This window comes from Lactuca saligna, chromosome 7 (assembly GCF_052625555.1).
Source record: "Lactuca saligna cultivar CGN05327 chromosome 7, ASM5262555v1, whole genome shotgun sequence".
Classification (NCBI taxonomy): Eukaryota; Viridiplantae; Streptophyta; class Magnoliopsida; order Asterales; family Asteraceae; genus Lactuca; species Lactuca saligna.
Window position 1 is genome coordinate 115632330 of NC_136423.1, and position 18268 is coordinate 115650597.

Sequence of the window (18268 nt, forward strand, 5' to 3'; positions counted from 1 at the left end):
ATAAGGTGAAATTAGATCCACATTCACGATAGATATCCAAATCATCCTTATCACTCCGAAACGTTTACATGTTAGTTCTAATATCATAGACATACGCTTAGAATCCTACACACATAGGGTTTCCAGATCCGGTCGGCAACAAACCATAGATCCGAACATATAACATTTAGCACATAAAAGCATTTTAGGCAATTTTCCTAAAATATACTAGTGCTCATGTCTAAAATATGGTAGACACTCATCTCACAATCATCGCTTAGCATTCTAAGTTTAAGTCAAGAAATCCTACAAATTCCTAGTTCGCTTAAACTAATGCTCTGATACCAACTGTGACATCCCCAATTTCACGGCCAGAAAAGACTGATTTATTTATGCTTTGTTTTTATAAAAGCAGAGTAATCCTTTGGTTAAAAGAGTTGCAGAATTTGTTCCCAAAATAAAATATGATAAAATAAAATTTATCAAAGCATTTCTTAAAGAAATCTATTTTCATTAAATAACAAAATATCGGGATGTCATGTTCCGATACAGACTAAAAGCATAAACAATATAAAATAGATCTTACAACAGTTATTTATAACTACTGATCTATAATCCAAAATCTCTCGTCAGGTCCACCAACTTATACTCTTGTGCCATTACCTGTAATGCAAAGAAAACTAAGTGGGTCAGGCCTGGGAGCCTGGTGAGCATATAGGGTTTTCAAACCACAATAATACATTTATTATATTTAATTATCAAACAATCAACCCAAATACCCATCCCCATATCTACTTTATTTTCTCAAGGGTTTACCCTAAGAATCCACTATCCTTCATTCATTCATTCCTAAGGATTTACCTAAAGAATTAGCACGAAGTCCATTACTGCCAAAGCTTATCTATCAGATACTAAATCATAGCTATCATGCGCTAACTCCATAGTCACCAAGGTTTATACAATAGGCACGAAGTCACATCGTCACCAATGTTTATCAATAGATACTAAGTCACATAGTCGCCAGGGTTTACTCAATAAGCACGAAGTCACATCGTCACCAAGGTTTATCAAATAGGCACGAATTCGCATCGTCACCAAACCTTACTCAATAGGCACGAAGTCGCATCGTCATCAAGGTTTTACTCAATAGGCACGGAGTCTCATCGTCACCAACTATTCTATCTACCCATGTTCAACCCAACATTTTTGTAGATATAAATACAAACACAGTTTAAATCATTTAACACCCGTATAAAAACATCAATTCCAAGCCCATCTCAAATAGACAAATAATATATAACACATAACACGTATTTCATAGCTAATACTTTATATTTATGTGTTAGAAGAAAGTAACTATACACTCACTTGATCAGAAGATGATCAGACAGCACTACGGCTTGTAAAAGTAGTATTCTTCTGTAGATCTGGAAGATCTTCAAAAAAAACCGGGCTCCTCGCGGGCAGAGCTTCAGCTCGGGAATTTCACTTATCGGGATCTTCGGGGCTCGGGAATGATACCGGGGCTTCAGGATATTTCTTGCACGAAAAACGATGCAAAAACGCGAGAGAAAGGGAAGAAATGAGCAAAGAACTCGGTTGCCTTTGCATCCCTTTTATAGGGGCTAAACCACCGAATTATGTTGGGCGTAATTAAGGTTACGCTGGGCGTAACTTGGATAAACTCGTTGACTCCCCCCCTTTGGATATTATCGGAAATTTATATTTAAATTTAATATCGAATTTATTTAATAAAATTCAAAAATTCATATCTCCCTCATATGAGCTCCGTTTTCGACGTTCTTTATATCCTCGCGTAGGTGAGACTACGCTCTACAACTTTCGTTTAGACTCCGTCGTTTAATTTTAAGTTTATTTTTATTATTTATTTTTAGTAGGCCGGGACAGGAAAACTCCGTTATAAATTCATAACTTCTTCATCCGACGTTCGTTTTCGCCTATCTTTTTATCGTTTCACTACTATTAACGAGATATTCGATTCTCGTTTAGATTGTTTCAGCTAAAAACCGCTTGATCTCAAATCGAGTATTGAGGTTGCATACCGCTAAGTCGAAACTTAGAAAAATCATAACTTCCTCATACGAAGTCAGATTTGGACGTTCTTTTTATGCACACTCACGGTTTAACAAAGTCTACGACTTTTGTTTAGACCGCTAAGGCTAAATATTGCTCTAACGTAAATTCACTTTTTACGTCGTGTTGTGTCGTGCCGGTTTTGTCGCGAAACTTCGACACATCATAACTTCTTCATTATAACTCGGATTTCGGCGTTCTTTATATGTACAGAATCCTTATAACATATACTATAACTTAGTTACAATTACTCATTCTAAATAATCTTTCATCAAAAAGTCATTTTTACGCTTATCGTCTTTAAATTGATTAGCCCTAATCTACGGACATTACATAATGCATTCCCTCAGAAAACATGAAATCCATGTTTGGGATGAATGATATGTGCCACTAAACCGATTTATTATTTTTCAAGAAAGGAATCACAAAACAGAGTGATCTGAGCATATAATCCATATTTCAATATTTGAGATGAAAGATATATGTCACTGTACCGATTTATTTTGCATGAAAGGAATTGAAAAACATAATGATCATTGATTTCATCTTTTAAACATTTATATTTCATTAAAGCAATTGGGAACGAATTGGTTGGATATTTTCAAATAAACTTTGATAAGGACCATAACAAAACTTACCCGAAGTGAAAATTGAAAATGAATAATGTGCCAGTTTTAGTTTACGCTGCAGAGAAAAAAACCAAAAAGAATCCAATTCAACTGATAATTGGAATAACAAACATAAAAGGGCAAAATTGCAAACAACATCACTTATATTCCAATTCATTGAAATTCTCCTTAACTCTATACATGATGGGTTTGTATCTTTAATCACGAATCCATGTCATGCATATGAAAAGTTATCGTTAACAGATATAATAACTTACCATTCCAAATCTTAGTGATTAATCTAAAACATAAATTACATTAAATAATGTCAGTCATCCATCAATAATTAACATAACCCGGTTGAAGCATTTAATCGAGCTCTTGGGTTGTAGAGTGAAATAGCAGGTAACTCGTAAACACCTATAGAAATTATGTTGGGCTCCCTTTTCGGTCAAGAACATTCAAACCCAAAACCCATCAAGATTCCACTGATTTTTAGTCAAAACAAAGGAAAGAAAATCAAAATCAAAATCAAATAAACACCCCCTTGATCGATCATTATGCAATATCAAGGATGCCACCCACCTGCCGACTACCACTTCGACATCCATCCACCATTTACGCTCCTTCTGACCTCATGGATGCCAACGACGAAAAAACATGTTCCAAAAACTTCAGTAAATGGCAATCAAAATTGCATACAAAATAAAGATTACAAATCTTAACACAATTAATGGTGTTCGATCTGACCTAAAGAATAGCGAAAACGGTGAAGCAAAACATAGCAAAAACAATGATTAGGTTCGATTTCATCAACAAAAGAAGACGAAGCAGAAACGAGACTTCGATCGCAACACATAGAAGTGTACACTGGTGGTGGTCTTGGTTATTCAATCAAAAGACGACAGTGGTGGTGGCCAGCAAGAAGTGTACACAGGTAATGGAAGTTGCTGAAAAAGAAAATAAAAAAAATATAGATAAGAGAATGAAAGCAAAAAATTAAGGCTGAGGTTGGACATCGTTATACCCAAATGGAAGTAGACATCAATCCAAACCGTTATCTAAAACACCTGCCTGAAGATCATACCTGAGACTAGATGGCGAACCCTAACGGAGGTAGGCAATAGTGGAGGTGGGATGAGAGGGAAGTAAATGGATTGCGGAAGGTCGACATATATTTACTGAATCGAAATCTGGAGGTGAGGTCAGGTTGGGCCATGCCGACTGTGGCAGTGGTCGTGTCTTCGACGGTGGGGACCCCAAATCCATGAAGCTAGAGATAAAGAAGAAAAGTAAAGAAGAAGGAGATGAGGCGGTGAAAGGTTACAAAAGGTGAAATATATTATCACAAGTCTCCACCTGTGGAATGACATGTATCAACTCCATCCTTATCTTTACACTAAATAATTTAAGGGATCAAATTGTTAATATCACAAACTTTAGTACCAAAAATCTGAATCACTAAAAATATGAAAACTTATGGACCAATTTTATCAAAAAACCAGGATTTCACTATTCATAAAGATGGTCATCTTTAATATATATAAGAATGTTTTCTATTTTCATTTAATTGACATAATCACCCAAAAAGAGAATGGAAATGACAATGCAGACTATAATTATGTTAATTCCTTATTTAATTTGCTAAATGCCAACCTATTTAAGGAGTATATGATTTTTTCAATATTAAACTAAAATCAAACTATGATCAGATGAATACCTTTCAAAATAATAGTTATTTCATTTATATGATAAAATACGATATTATAATATAGGGGAGAGCATTTGGACCGAACTGGGCCGAACCGGACTGGACTGACTCTTGGACCGGACCGGTTATGGAGAATATTGTGGACCGTGGACCGGACCGGATGAGTCGTGTCTGTAACGACGTAAATTTTAAAACCAATTTTTCATTTTTGCAAACATCAAACATCGATTAATATTTCAAATTCAAACGTAAAAAATATTGTCACAACCGAATACATCACAAAGATCATAAAAATAGTTTTCCCCCGATAATGTGTACGATCACGCCGGCGCCTTCCCACGGTCCTCGCTAGTACCTGAAACACATAACACAACAACTGTAAGCATAAATGCTTAGTGAGTTCCCCAAAATACAACTTACGCACATGCGCCTTTCCAGGCCCTGACCTTCCGGTCCATGTGTCTCAGGGGACTTCCGTCCCGACTAGGTAAACCTTCCGGTACTACCCACATCAAACTTACAGTCCACATCACAACGCCTTCCGGCCCATAACATATTTGCCTTCCGGCCCATAACATAATGCCTTCCGGCCCATATCAAGCATATCATACATGGCACATATAACGATTAACTTATCACACATAATGCATATATCTCATATCATATTCGACCTTCCGGTCACACAGTCAAACCCTTCCGGGTACAGTATAGTGAGAAGACTCACCTCGTGGAAAGTCTAAGATCACGTGTCCTCGCTATCACCGAACCTCAACGACGACTCTACCTCGCCTAAACATAAAAATATTACTATTATTTAATACGCAAAGACTTCCACCACTAAAATTTTATCCCTTATCATCATTCTTCAAAGGGTACAAGACTATTTTACCCTTCCTTGACCTAAAGTCCTCAAGTTGACCAAAACCCTAAAAGTCAACAAAAGTCAACCCTAAGAGTACACCGGGCGTACTGCCAGATGTACGCGGGGTGTACATCGCCAACCCCCCTGGATCGGGGTCTTCACCCAGTACGTTGCGCGTACTGGAAGTTACGCCCAGCGTAACCATCAGAGTCAGCCACTCTTCATTTCTAGTCTTAATCGGTTAAGACATTACTCCAACTTCCAGATCCAACTCCTTTAGTGTGTCTAAACCCATAAAGTCGAGACCTTTAAGCCTTGGCATGGCTGTAAAGGCTCTAACATCACATAACAACCTTTCATTCAAACTCAAGGACCTAGATCTCATGCATGGTGCAATACCCACGTCCAAAATGCCATTTTTATGAGTCTACAACTCCAATAGATCAGAAATATGAAGTATCTAAGCTTATGGAGGCCATTTGCACAAAAGTCTCCACCTTTGGGACTTAAACCCTAGAAAATGACATCTAAAGCATACAACATGAACCAAGTGACAAGATCCGAACTTTATACCTGAAAATGAAGCTTTAGCCCTTGCAAAGCTTAGATCTACACTTGAGCACCACTTCTAGCCTCTCTAACAAGCTCTTCTTCTCCTTTGCAACCTTGGAATGACACCACCAAGCTTAGAATACACACACAATGGCTAAAGAACGAAGGTACACTCTTTTTAGGGTTTCACTTTGAGGGATGGTGGCTGAGAAGTCCAGCCACACATTCCTTTTATAGCCCCTTCAAAAGAAATTAGGGTTTGGGTCTGAATGAGTTACCTCGGGCGTAACCTTAGGTACGCCCCGCGTACCTGAGGGGGAACGCGTCCAAATGAGGCGTGCAAGTACGCGCAGCGTACACCTTGTACGCCGAGCGTACTCGCCTACCATGAAAACCCTAAATTTACAACTTAATCCAAAATAGAAGAATACCTGGATTCAGGTTGTTACAGTTCTCCCCCACTAGAACCAGACTTCGCCCCCGAAGTCTCATACTGAAAACAACTCTGGATACTGATCCCGCATCTCGGACTCAGACTCCCATGTCAGCTCGGACCCCTTCCGATGTTGCCACTGCACTTGTACCAGGGGTACTTCCTTGTTCCTCAGAACCTTAACTTTCCGATCCCTGATCGCTACTGGTCTCTCCACATAGTTCAGGCCTGCATCCACCTGAATATCATCCAATGGCACCACTGCCGACTCGTCGGCAATACATTTCCTCAACTGTGAGACATGAAAGGTATCATGGATCTGCCCCAACTTAGTAGGTAGATCCAACCGGTAGGCTACCCGGCCTACCCTAGCAATTACCCTGAAGGGTCCAATATATCGGGGTCCCAACTTGCCCCTCTTCCTGAATCGTATCACTCCTTTCCAAGGAGAGACCTTTAGGAGCACAAGGTCACCAACCTGAAACTCGAGCTCGGACCGCCGCCTGTCCGCATAACTCTTCTGGCGACTCTGCGCGGTCAACAACCTCTGCCTGACCTGCTGAATCTGCTCGGTCGTCTGGAGTACAATCTCCGTGCTACCCATCACCCGCTGCCCCACCTCTCCCCAGCAGATGGGGGTGCGACACCTCCGTCCATACAACAGCTCAAAGGGTGGCATACCGATGCTCGAATGATGGTTGTTGTTATACAAAAACTCTGCTAAAGGTAGATAGGTGTCCCAGCTCCCTCCAAAATCCAAAACACATGCTTTGAGCATATCCTCAAGCGTCTGAATTGTCTGCTCGCTCTGTCCGTCTGTTTGTGGGTGGTATGCGGTACTGAAATGCAGTCTCGTACCTAATTCCTCATGAAACTTCTTCCAAAACCTAAAAGTAAAACGCACATCGCGATCTAAAACAATCGACATCGGAACCCCATGCTGCGATACCACCTCCCTCACGTATAATTCCGCCAACTTCTCCGCAGAAGAGCTCTCGCTGATGGCTAGAAAATGAGCGCTCTTCGTCAATCTATCCACGATCACCCAAATCGCATCGACTCCCCTCGCAGTCCGAGGCAATTTGGTGATAAAATCCAGGGTAATCTGTTCCCACTTCCATTCGGGAATCTCTAGCGGCTGCAATTTACCGTGCGGATGCTGGTGCTCGGCCTTAACCTGCCGACAAGTCAGGCATCTCTCAACAAACCATGCAACATCCTTTTTCATACAGGGCCACCAATACTCCTTCCTTAGATCCAAATACATTTTCGTAGCCCCGGTATGAATCGAGAATTTCGATCGATGCGCTTCCTCCATCAAAATAGTATGCGTACCGCCCACAAACGGTACCCAAATCCGACCCTAAAAAGTCATAAGCCCTCGACCATCCGTAACGAATCCTGATACCTGACCTACAACCTGCTCCCTCTTCTAGTTTTCTTGTTTCATAGCCTCAGCCTGAGCTCCTCAAATAGTATCCATAATCTCCATAATCGGGGTCATTACCGTCAACCTCATATAAATATCTCGGATCGGGGCGCTTTCCGCCCTACGGCTCAACGTGTCGGCTACCACATTATCCTTGCCCGGGTGGTACAGGATCTCATAATCGTAATCCTTCACCACATCCAACCATCTCCTCTGTCGCATATTTAGATTTGGCTGATCCATCAAGTAATTCAGACTCTTGTGGTCCGTGTAGATGGTACACCGAACCCCATAAAGATAATGCCGCCAGATCTTGAGGGCAAACACCACAGTCCCCAATTCTAGGTCATGGGTGGGATATCTCGACTCATGAGGCTTCAACTTCCTCGAAGCATACGCTATCACATGCCCCCTCTGCATAAGCACCGCCCCTAAACCCGATATAGATGCATCACAGTACACCACAAAATCCTCCATCCCTTCCGGAAGTGCAAGCACCAGGGCCTCGCACAATTTCTGACGAAGGGTCTCGAATGAGGACTGCTTCTCCGGTCCCCACGAAAATGCAACACCCTTCCAGGTCATCCTAGTAAGTGGCACGACGATCTTGGAGAAATCCTTGATAAACCTGCGATAATATCCAGCCAATCCTAGAAAACTCCTGATCTCAGTGGGCGATCTTGACACCTCCCACTTGAACACCGCCTCAATCTTGGTTGGGTCGACCAATATCCCTTTCTGGTTAACAAGATGCCCGAGGAACTGGACCTCTCGTAACCAGAAATCACACTTGGAGAATTTGGCATACAGCCTCTCCGATCTCAATACCCCAAGAATTTCCCTCAAATGTTCCTCATGCTGCTCCCTAGACCTCGAATATACCAAAATATCATCAATGAATACGATCATCGACCGATCCAACATCGGCATGCACACCCGGTTCATAAGATCCATGAACGCAGTCAGGGCATTGGTGATCCCAAAAGGCATCACCATAAACTCATAATATCCATAACGAGTTCTGAAAGCAGTCTTCTGAATATCTTCATCCCGAACCCTCATCTGATGATATCCCGACCTCAAGTCTATCTTGGAGAACCAAGATGCCCCCTGCAACTGATCGAACAGATCGTCGATCATCGGTAACGGATACCGGTTCTTAACTGTCAACTTGTTTAACTCCCGGTAATCGATACACATCCGGTGTGAACCATCCTTTTTCTTGACAAACAAAATCGGCGCTCCCCAAGGTGAGCTACTCGGTCGAATAAACCCCTTCCCCAACAGCTCCTGAAGCTGCGAGGATAGCTCCTGCATTTCCGGTGGAGCGAGACGATAAGGCGCCTTGGCGATGGGTGCCGCTCCCAGAACCAAATCGATACGGAACTCCACTTGCCTTTCCGGAGGCACACCTGGTAACTCTTCGGGGAACACATCCGAAAACTCGCATACTACAGGAACGTCATCAACCGAATTGGGCCTCCCCGCGGCCACTCGAGTATCCATCATGTAGGCTATGAATCCATTGCAGCCCTGCTGCAAGCTCTGCCTCGCCCTGGAAGCCGAACAAAACGCCGACCCACACCGGGTCCCCTCGCCATACACCGTAAGCACTCCCCCACTATGGTCTCGAATCATCACCAGCTGTCTCTCGCAGTCAATGACTGCCCCAAACTTACTCAACCAGTCCATGCCCACGATGATGCAGGCATCCCCCATCGCTATAGGAACCAAGTCTATAGGGAACTCGACCCCAAAAATCTCGAGCACACATCCTCGAATCACATCAGTGGCGAATACCACTTTCTCATCCGCTATAGAAACTCGCAGGGGTCGACTCATCACCTCCCGATCAATACTGATGTACTGGCTAAAAGCCAGTGATACAAAAGACCGACTCGCACCCGAGTCAAACAATACCAAAGCAGGTACAAAATTCACAAGAAAAGTACCTACGCATATCGTAATATAAGCACAATACCTTGTCATAAAAGTAAATACGTGAAAGAATACATACCAGCTACGACATTAGGCGCCGTGCGGACCTCCTCTGCAGTCAACTGAAAAGCTCTCCCACGAGCCTTCGGAGCCTCGGCTTTCACCGGCCGAGTCTCGGTAACCCTGGCAGCAGGCATAGATCCCTGGCGAAGCTGGGGGCACTCGGCCTTCCAATGGCCGGTCTGGTTGCAATGAAAGCAAACCATAAATCCTTTGGGGGCAATCCCTAGTAATGTGCCCCTCCTTGCCACACTTGTAGCAAGCACCCGATCGACATGCCCCCTCGTGACCCTTGCCGCACTCTCCGCAAGTGCGGCCCTTTTGACCTCCCGATCTCAAATCGGCGGACTTGGTCCGCTTGGCTGCCGGCTGAGACTGAGCCGGGCGCCGATCCACCCGTTGAGACTCGGCCTCCTCCCTGGCCTGGGTCTCCAACTCGATCTCACGCTTCCTGGTATTCGCCTGAAGCTCAGCAAAAGTCTGGTATGATGAGTTCGATATGAACTCCCGGATATCCCTCCTCAGTACACCCAAATACTGGCTCATCTGAGCCTGCTCCGTGGACACCTACTCAGGGCAAAACATCGCCCTCTCATGAAACTTCTGCGTGATCACCGTGACAGAATCATTACCCTGCTTGAGGGTCAAAAACTCCTGAACCAACCGTTCCCTCTCCACCGGGGGAACGTACTCATCTCTGAACATAGCAGTAAACCTCTCCCAAGTCACAGCTGAAACCTCTGCCAGAGTGAAGTTCGCCGTCACGAACTTCCACCAATCCTTTGCTCCCAGGCGGAGCTGGTTCAAGGCGAACCGTACCCTCAGATGCTCTGGACATGAACAAGTGTAGAAGCATCCCTCGATATCAGCAATCCATCTCATCGCAGGGATCGGATCCTGCATCCCGTCAAACTGAGGTGGCTTCGTGTTGCTGAACTCCCGGAGCAGCAACGAGTAACCTCCCTGTGGTCTGGCAGCGGCCACAGCTGCGGTAGCTGCAGTGGCTGCGGCCTCAGTCAACGCGGCGTACCGCTCATCAAAAGTCTCCATCAGTGTGGTCTTAATAGACCCAAACATCTCCGGAATCTCAGCTCGGATCGCTGCAACCACCTCCTCATGAATCATCTGACGAAGCTCCTCGTCACTCACACTGCTCGTACCAGGTTTGTGGCGTGGTCCAACCATGATGCCTCTGAAATACAACATAGAAATATCAGAGACTCTATCGAGCATAATCGCACTCGTTAACGCAACCCTACTCAGTCTCCGATACCCAGGGATTCTTACTTGGGTTGCCCACTGACCCGATGTCTTCAGTAGTACGAGCCCAATACTACCAACTACACCGCATTGGCATTCACCCCAAGTCCTCCTCCCTAAACCCCGGATCATGAGTACTCTATTCTTTCCATGCACTAGCTACCCACTCGCTCTCAAAGCACCTCAAAGCAGCAGATTTCCCTAGACTAAGGCATCACAAATCATGCCACTCTAGTCCTAATATGAATACCTACTCTACTAGCATGCGTATCATATCATATCATATCTCATAACACATATTGTAAGTGTATTTTGGGGATTTTACCGTTCGGGCGCTGGCTGACCGTACACACTTCTTCTTCTTTGGTTGTTTCAAAATCTCTTATCAATTTTTTTTTATTGATTTTATTAATTAAAAATTTCTCAAATCCCCAGTTTGAGTTCAGTTACGCCCGAAGTTGTATCCAAATCCCTCAAACCTAGGCTCTGATACCAACTTGTAACGACGTAAATTTTAAAACCAATTTTTCATTTTTGTTAATATCAAAACATCGATTAATATTTCAAATCCAAACGTGAATAATATTGTCACAAAAAAATACATCCCAATGATCATAAAATAGTTTTTCCCGACAATGTGTACGATCACGCCGGCGCCTTCCCACGGTCCTCGCTAGTACCTGAAACACATAACACAACAATTGTAAGCATAAATGCTTAGTGAGTTCCCCAAAATACAACTTACACACATACGCCTTTCCAGGCCTGACCTTCCGGTCCATGTGTCTCAGGGAACTTCCGTCCCGACTAGGTAAACCTTCCGGTCCTACCCACGTCAACCTTACGGTCCACATCACAACGCCTTCCGGCCCATAACATATTCTCCTTCCAGCCCATAACATAATGCCTTCCGGCCCATATCAAGCATATCATACATGGCACATATAACGATTAACTTATCACACATAATGCATATATCTCATATCATATTCGACCTTCCGGTCACACAGTCAAACCCTTCTGGGTACAGTATAGTGAGAAGACTCACCTCGTGGAAAGTCTAAGATCACGTGTCCTCGCTATCACCGAACCTCAACGACGACTCTACCTCGCCTAAACATAAAAATATTACTATTATTTAATACGCAAAGACTTCCACCACTAAAATTTTATCCCTTATCATCATTCTTCAAAGGGTAAAAGACTATTTTACCCTTCCTTGACCTAAAGACCTCAAGTTGACCAAAACCCTAAAAGTCAACAAAAGTCAACCCTGAGAGTACGCAGGGCGTACTGCTAGATGTACGCGGGGCGTACATCGCCAACCCCCTGGATCGGGGTCTCCACCCAGTACACTGCGCGTATTGGAAGTTACGCCCATCGTAACCATCAAAGTCAGCCACTCTTCATTTCTGGTCTTAATCGGTTAAGACATTACTCCAACTTCTAGATCCGACTCCTTTAGTGTGTCTAAACCCATAAAGTCGAGACCTTTAAGACTTGGCATGGCTGTAAAGGCTCCAACATCACATAACAACCATTCATTCAAACTCAAGGACCTAGATCTCATGCATGGTGCAATACCCACATCCAAAATGCCATTTTTATGAGTCTACAACTCCAATATATCATAAATATGAAGTATCTAAGCTTATGGAGGCCATGTGCACAAAAGTCTCCACCTTTGGGACTTAAACCCTAGAAAATGACATCTAATGCATACAACATGAACCAAGTGACAAGATCCGAACTTTATACCTGAAAATGAAGCTTTAGCCCTTGCAAAGCTCAGATCTACACTTGAGCACCACTTCTAGCCTCTCCAACAAGCTCTTATTCTCCTTTGCAACCTTGGAATGGCACCACCAAGCTTAGAATACACACACAATGGCTAAAGAACGAAGGTACACTCTTTTTAGGGTTTCACTCTGAAGGATGGTGGCTGAGAAGTCCAGCCACACATTCCTTTTATAGCCCCTTCAAAGGAAATTAGGGTTTGGGTCTGAATGAGTTATGCCGGGCGTAACCTTGGGTATGCCCCGCGTACCTGAGGGGGAACGCGTCCAAATGAGGCGCGCGAGTACGCGCAACGTACACCTTGTACGCCCAGCGTACTAGCCTACCATGAAAACCCTAAATTTACAACTTAATCCAAAATAGAAGAATACATGGATTCGGGCTGTTACAGTGTCCGTGTCCGGGTCCGGGTTTTCCGGTTCTTGGACCCGTTTGGACCGATACAAAATATATTTTTGGGTTTGATAGAACTCGTTAAAACGAATATGTTATTGGGTTTGATACAATATAACTTGTAAAAATGATTACGTTTCCATTTCATTCTTAACTAATCTACCTTGATGTTAGAATATTATAACTTGCAAAATTAATTTTCCAAATAAAAGCAACTAAAATATAAATCAAGTTCACCATGATCCCTTTCATATGATTTATCTTTCAAAGATACATAAAATTCATAATTATAGTCTAAAATAATAGTTAAAAAGTAGAAATATTTCAGCTTTGATAGCTTAACTTTGAAGGATTGTAATTCACTGAATATAATACCAAAATGTTGGAAAAAATCGTAGGTCAATCCGACTTAAAACGAATGAGTCATGATTGTATAAAAGTTTCGCTGATTACAAAATTTTAAAAATCTTGCTGAAAAGCTGAATTTTTTTAGCTTTGATAGCTCAAATTTGAAAGACTGTAACTCATTGAATATAATACCAAAATCAATAAAATTATAGTCTAAATTCATCTACAAACTGTAAATTAAACTTTGAAAAAAATCGCGTGTCAATCCGACTTAAAACGAATGAGTTATGGTTGTTTAAAATTTTTTACAAATTACAAAGTTTTAAAAATGTTACTGAAAAGCTGAAATTTTTCAGCTTTGATACCTCAACTTTGAAAGACTGTAACTCATTGAATATAATACCAAAATCAACAAAATTATAGTCTAAATTTATCTACAAACTGGAAAAAACCACATGTCAATCCGACTTAAAACGAATGAGTTATCGTTGTTTAAAAAAATTCACAGATTACAACTTTTTTTTTAAATCGGGTCCAACCGGTTCTAAACCCGGTAAAAACCGGACCGGACCCGGAAAAAAAACCGGACCGGACCGGGAAAAAAACCGGACCGGGCCGGGATGGATTCCTAGAACTGAGAACCGGCTTGGGGGTTCAAAAAAACGGTTTGGTCCGGTCCATCGGTCCAAATGCTCACCCCTATTATAATATTATACTTGTATTTGTATGTTACAATATTAATGTTATTTATATTATAGGACATTTAATTAGTATATATTTTTAATATACATTTAATACAATTAAAAAAAATATGAATTAGCATTTTAGGCTTTAGTTAAGCAAATTCAAATTTTCACATATTAACATTATTATTTTGTAATATCTCCATTTTACTAAATTAACAGGTAAAACAATTTAACACTTTTTTATTACAGTTATATTAAAATATTTATTATTGATTACTCGACCCTAAAGACATACGAAAACAAAGAAAATTTCCATTATAAAAAATTCAATGTTATATTCATCATAAGAATTTGAATTTGTTTATCTACAAATTTTTATTAACATTCATTTTTTTAAAAATTTAAATTTTGTGATGAAAAATATTGTTTTACGTTGTATCAATTTTCCATGTCACATTACCAATATATATATATATATATATATATTTCATTATTGTTACTTTTATATAGTAGACGTACGTTTAAGATAAACAATTCTACATATATTCTTGGTAGCAAGGAAAATGTTAACCTAAAGAACACAAATTTCCAATCTACTTCCAATTTTATATTAAAAGTTTATTATCTAACCATGTAAGCTAAGAAAACTTAAAAAGTTATATTTAAATAATAGAAAATTTAATGTTATATATATTTGGCGAAACAATGTTTTTTTATAATACAATTTATTTAGTTTCATTCGTAATTTTATGTCATAGATTTTTGTTCAATTTATTGTTTAATTTATTATGTTTAACTTTTTACCAAATAACCAATAAATACATATTTCATTACTTAGTGTTCATCATGACTACATTGATTTCAATCATGTGTCCTAAGATATATATGATACATATAAGTAGCATTAATTAGGATAAATATTTTATAAGATATATTGTTATAATTAATTATGAAATGCAATAATAATCTCCATAATTAAGACATGTTAGAAAATCATTTTCAATTTTTATTTAATATGTGTTATATATTATTTCTAATAAAATCACTATGCTTTTTTTTCTTAATATATACATAAGTTACAATACATTTTTATGTTTAGTATAACTTAAATTTTTTAATTTTTTAAAAAAATGATGGTAAATTTAGAAATATGATATATTTAAAAAAATATTTAAAATTTTATGATTCATAACAATTATTTATAATATATTAACAATTTTTATTAATATAATTAAAATTAGCTACGTATTATTAAATTTATTTGTATTTATTTTAAAATTTATTTCAAAAACTATTTATGTTTGACATCTTTATATTCAATACAATTTATATAATTATTTACAATCTACATTTACATCTACATCTTTTAATAAATAAAACCTAAAAATAACACATGTCAGTTTTTTAGAATGTCTCTTTGACACGTAACATTTTTCTATGATTTTTATTATTTTATTTTTGGTAAGAAATCAAATTCAATTCAAACTTTGAAATACAAAATCATATTCTAACAACATTATTATGTTTATTTTGCTTAACAAATTAATTCATAATTACTTACAATCGATAATATCTTGGTTTTTTTATATTTATTATTTTTTATCTATATACAAATTTTAAATATATCGACAGTGGTTTCCACAGGTTATAACCTAGTATATTAATATATATATATATATATATATATATATATATATATATATATATATATGTACTTAGGTGCTGTTTGTTTTTTTGGAAAAAAATCTCTTCAGACCTCTTATTACTGTGCGACGCAGCACACACGCAACATTTTTCATTTCGTAGCTGTTTGTTTTTCAGAAGTCTTGGGATTAAAAAACCTCTGCACGTGTTCTTCTTGATGCAACACTTGTTTTGTCTCTTCTTACCTTTTCCAACTTTTTTCTTGTTAAACTATTGATTATATATTGCTGAAATTTTATTTCACATTTTTTTTCGGTTTTTTGTTTATTCTTGTTGATTTTTTTTTGTATTGAATAATAATAATTTGTTGATGAAATATCATTATTTTATGCTAAAATATCTTTATTTTTTTTTGTTAAAATATCATTATTTTTTGATGAAATATCATAAATTCTTGCTGAAATATCATACATTATTAAATTTTCGGTATTAAAAAACTATTTTTAGATTATAAAATCAATTTATTTTAATTTTTTAATATCTGCATCAGCATTCAGATTTTAAAAAAACAAACACGTTTCTTATTACAGTCCGCAGTCGTTTGGTCCACCTCTTCTACTGCAGAGGGTTGCAGAGATGGTCCGCAGACTTACAGTCCGCAGCCGTTTGATCCACCTCACCTTTTCTACTGCAGAGAGGTTGCAGAGTTGATCCGCAAAATTGATTGATGTATTTTTGCTTAAAAAAAAAAACAACCAACATCTTATTTTTTTTAATAAATTCGAGGGTTTGTATAATCGTATTAGAAACGAAAGCAGCTTTGTTTCACGCTTTGGCCTCCTCTACCGAGCAACCCTTCTTCCTCATCCATGGCTGCCTCAACGTCAACCACCTCATCATCCTCCGATCTATCTTCTTCCTCGGATCGGGACCGTCGTTCCCGCCGCCGTAAAGATAAAAACCTCGATAAACACAAAAAGAACTCTCTTAAGATTAGCAAGAAAAGCCGTCCGCATACAAAACGTCGTCGCAGGCGTAGTCCCTCGTCTTCGTCATCCGAGGACTACAGGTATTTTCAGCTGCTATTCTTATTATCGGTATCCTAAATTGAATCTGATTTATTTATCCTTTTGTACTGTTTTCTATTAGAGTTCATGGTTAATTTCACATATATGTAAAAAGCATTACATCCTTGATTGCTTGGATATCGAACATTTTTCCATCATTAATCAGGGCGTAAGGAGCATTACATGGATTCAGATGTGAAAATCAAGTTTTATCACGATTCACCTCCCGAATGAATCGATTTTATTAAAACTTTTGTAAATGCTGAAGGTTGCAGCTGCTGCAAAGCCATTAACCTATTCTATGTGCTTCGAATTTGATAAATAGAATACATACATTAATGATTCCTGGCTTAAGGCTTAATGATTAAAGATGGATTTTGCTTGTTACAGCTCATCCAGCAGTGAAGATGGACCATCCAATCGCTCAAGCAAACATAAAGATGAACATAGACACAAAAAGGTTGTCATCTATCAAACTAGCAAGATATGGTCAACCATTGTGTCACCTTGTTTGACCTTTTTTTCTTCTTCGTTTTTAATTTTCTGCTTCAGCCAAAAGATAAAGACAAGGGGAAAGCTAGGCATCACCACAAACGCGATAAACATAAAGTGAAGGAGGTAGGACACTATGTAAATATTAGTTTGATACTTAATTATTGTTTATTTAGAACAAAATAGAATGATGCTTATAATATTTTCTGCCTTTTTCTTTTGTTCATGAATTGGCTCTTTGAAATTGGAGCTGGGGTCTGTGACATGATGAATGGGTGCTTATTTGGCATGTCTGAATGTTGGATTTTGTCCTGGCAATGGGAGCTTTTATAGAACCAGCAGGATGGTAGTAGCAGCCCTGTTCAACTCTCTAAGGTTAGTGTTCTTTCAAAGAATTAAATTTAAGAAATAGCAATGTACTTTTATTTATTTTTTCGTTATATCATTTTGTTTTCATTTATTTCTATGACTATCATTGTACATATAGAAAAACCATTTTTTCTTTTTTTCTTTTACCTGGTTTTGATATCATGATAGAATACAAACAACTGCATCATTGATCATACTTATAATGGATTAATCCATATTAAACAACAATCAGGTTAACTAAATTGATAAAATTTTGAAAGCATAAGTGCTTTTCTGTATTTTCCTAAAGTTGAAAAAAAATAATAAAATAAAATAAACAAATATGTGCGCAACAACTGGTTTAAAATTTATACCAAGCTGACTCATCCTCCACCTGCAGTTTCTGGGACGTGACAAAGATGATGGTGTACGTCGTAGTGCTGTTTCTGGCAAAAAGGTGAGTTGTTGCTGTTTTTTTAATTCCTAAGAGTAAATTACAGTTTTGGTCCCTATGCTTTACTCTAAATCTCAACTTCAGTCCAAATTTTGAAATCGTGCAATATCGTT

General features: G+C 39.1%; 1 protein-coding gene and 1 long non-coding RNA gene across 2 annotated transcripts in view; one reads left to right on the plus strand and one right to left on the minus strand.

Moving 5' to 3' along the window:
• Positions 1-2827: 2827 nt before the first annotated feature.
• On the minus strand, positions 2828-4001 carry LOC145005520 (uncharacterized). Its single transcript, XR_013662592.1, has 4 exons — positions 3769-4001; positions 3432-3631; positions 3267-3353; positions 2828-3169 (listed from the first exon to the last, which is right to left on the minus strand). It is a non-coding gene; the product is annotated as an uncharacterized LOC145005520 (long non-coding RNA).
• Positions 4002-16585: 12584 nt separating this feature from the next.
• LOC145006212 (uncharacterized) overlaps positions 16586-18268 on the plus strand; it is a 2749-nt gene continuing 1066 nt past the window's right edge. The window contains exons 1-5 of the mRNA XM_078965307.1: positions 16586-16863; positions 17252-17321; positions 17414-17479; positions 17687-17728; positions 18102-18158. Of these exons, the coding sequence (XP_078821433.1) occupies positions 16664-16863; positions 17252-17321; positions 17414-17479; positions 17687-17728; positions 18102-18158 (435 nt within the window). The 5' untranslated portion in view covers positions 16586-16663. The remainder of the gene's footprint in view (positions 16864-17251; positions 17322-17413; positions 17480-17686; positions 17729-18101; positions 18159-18268) is intronic.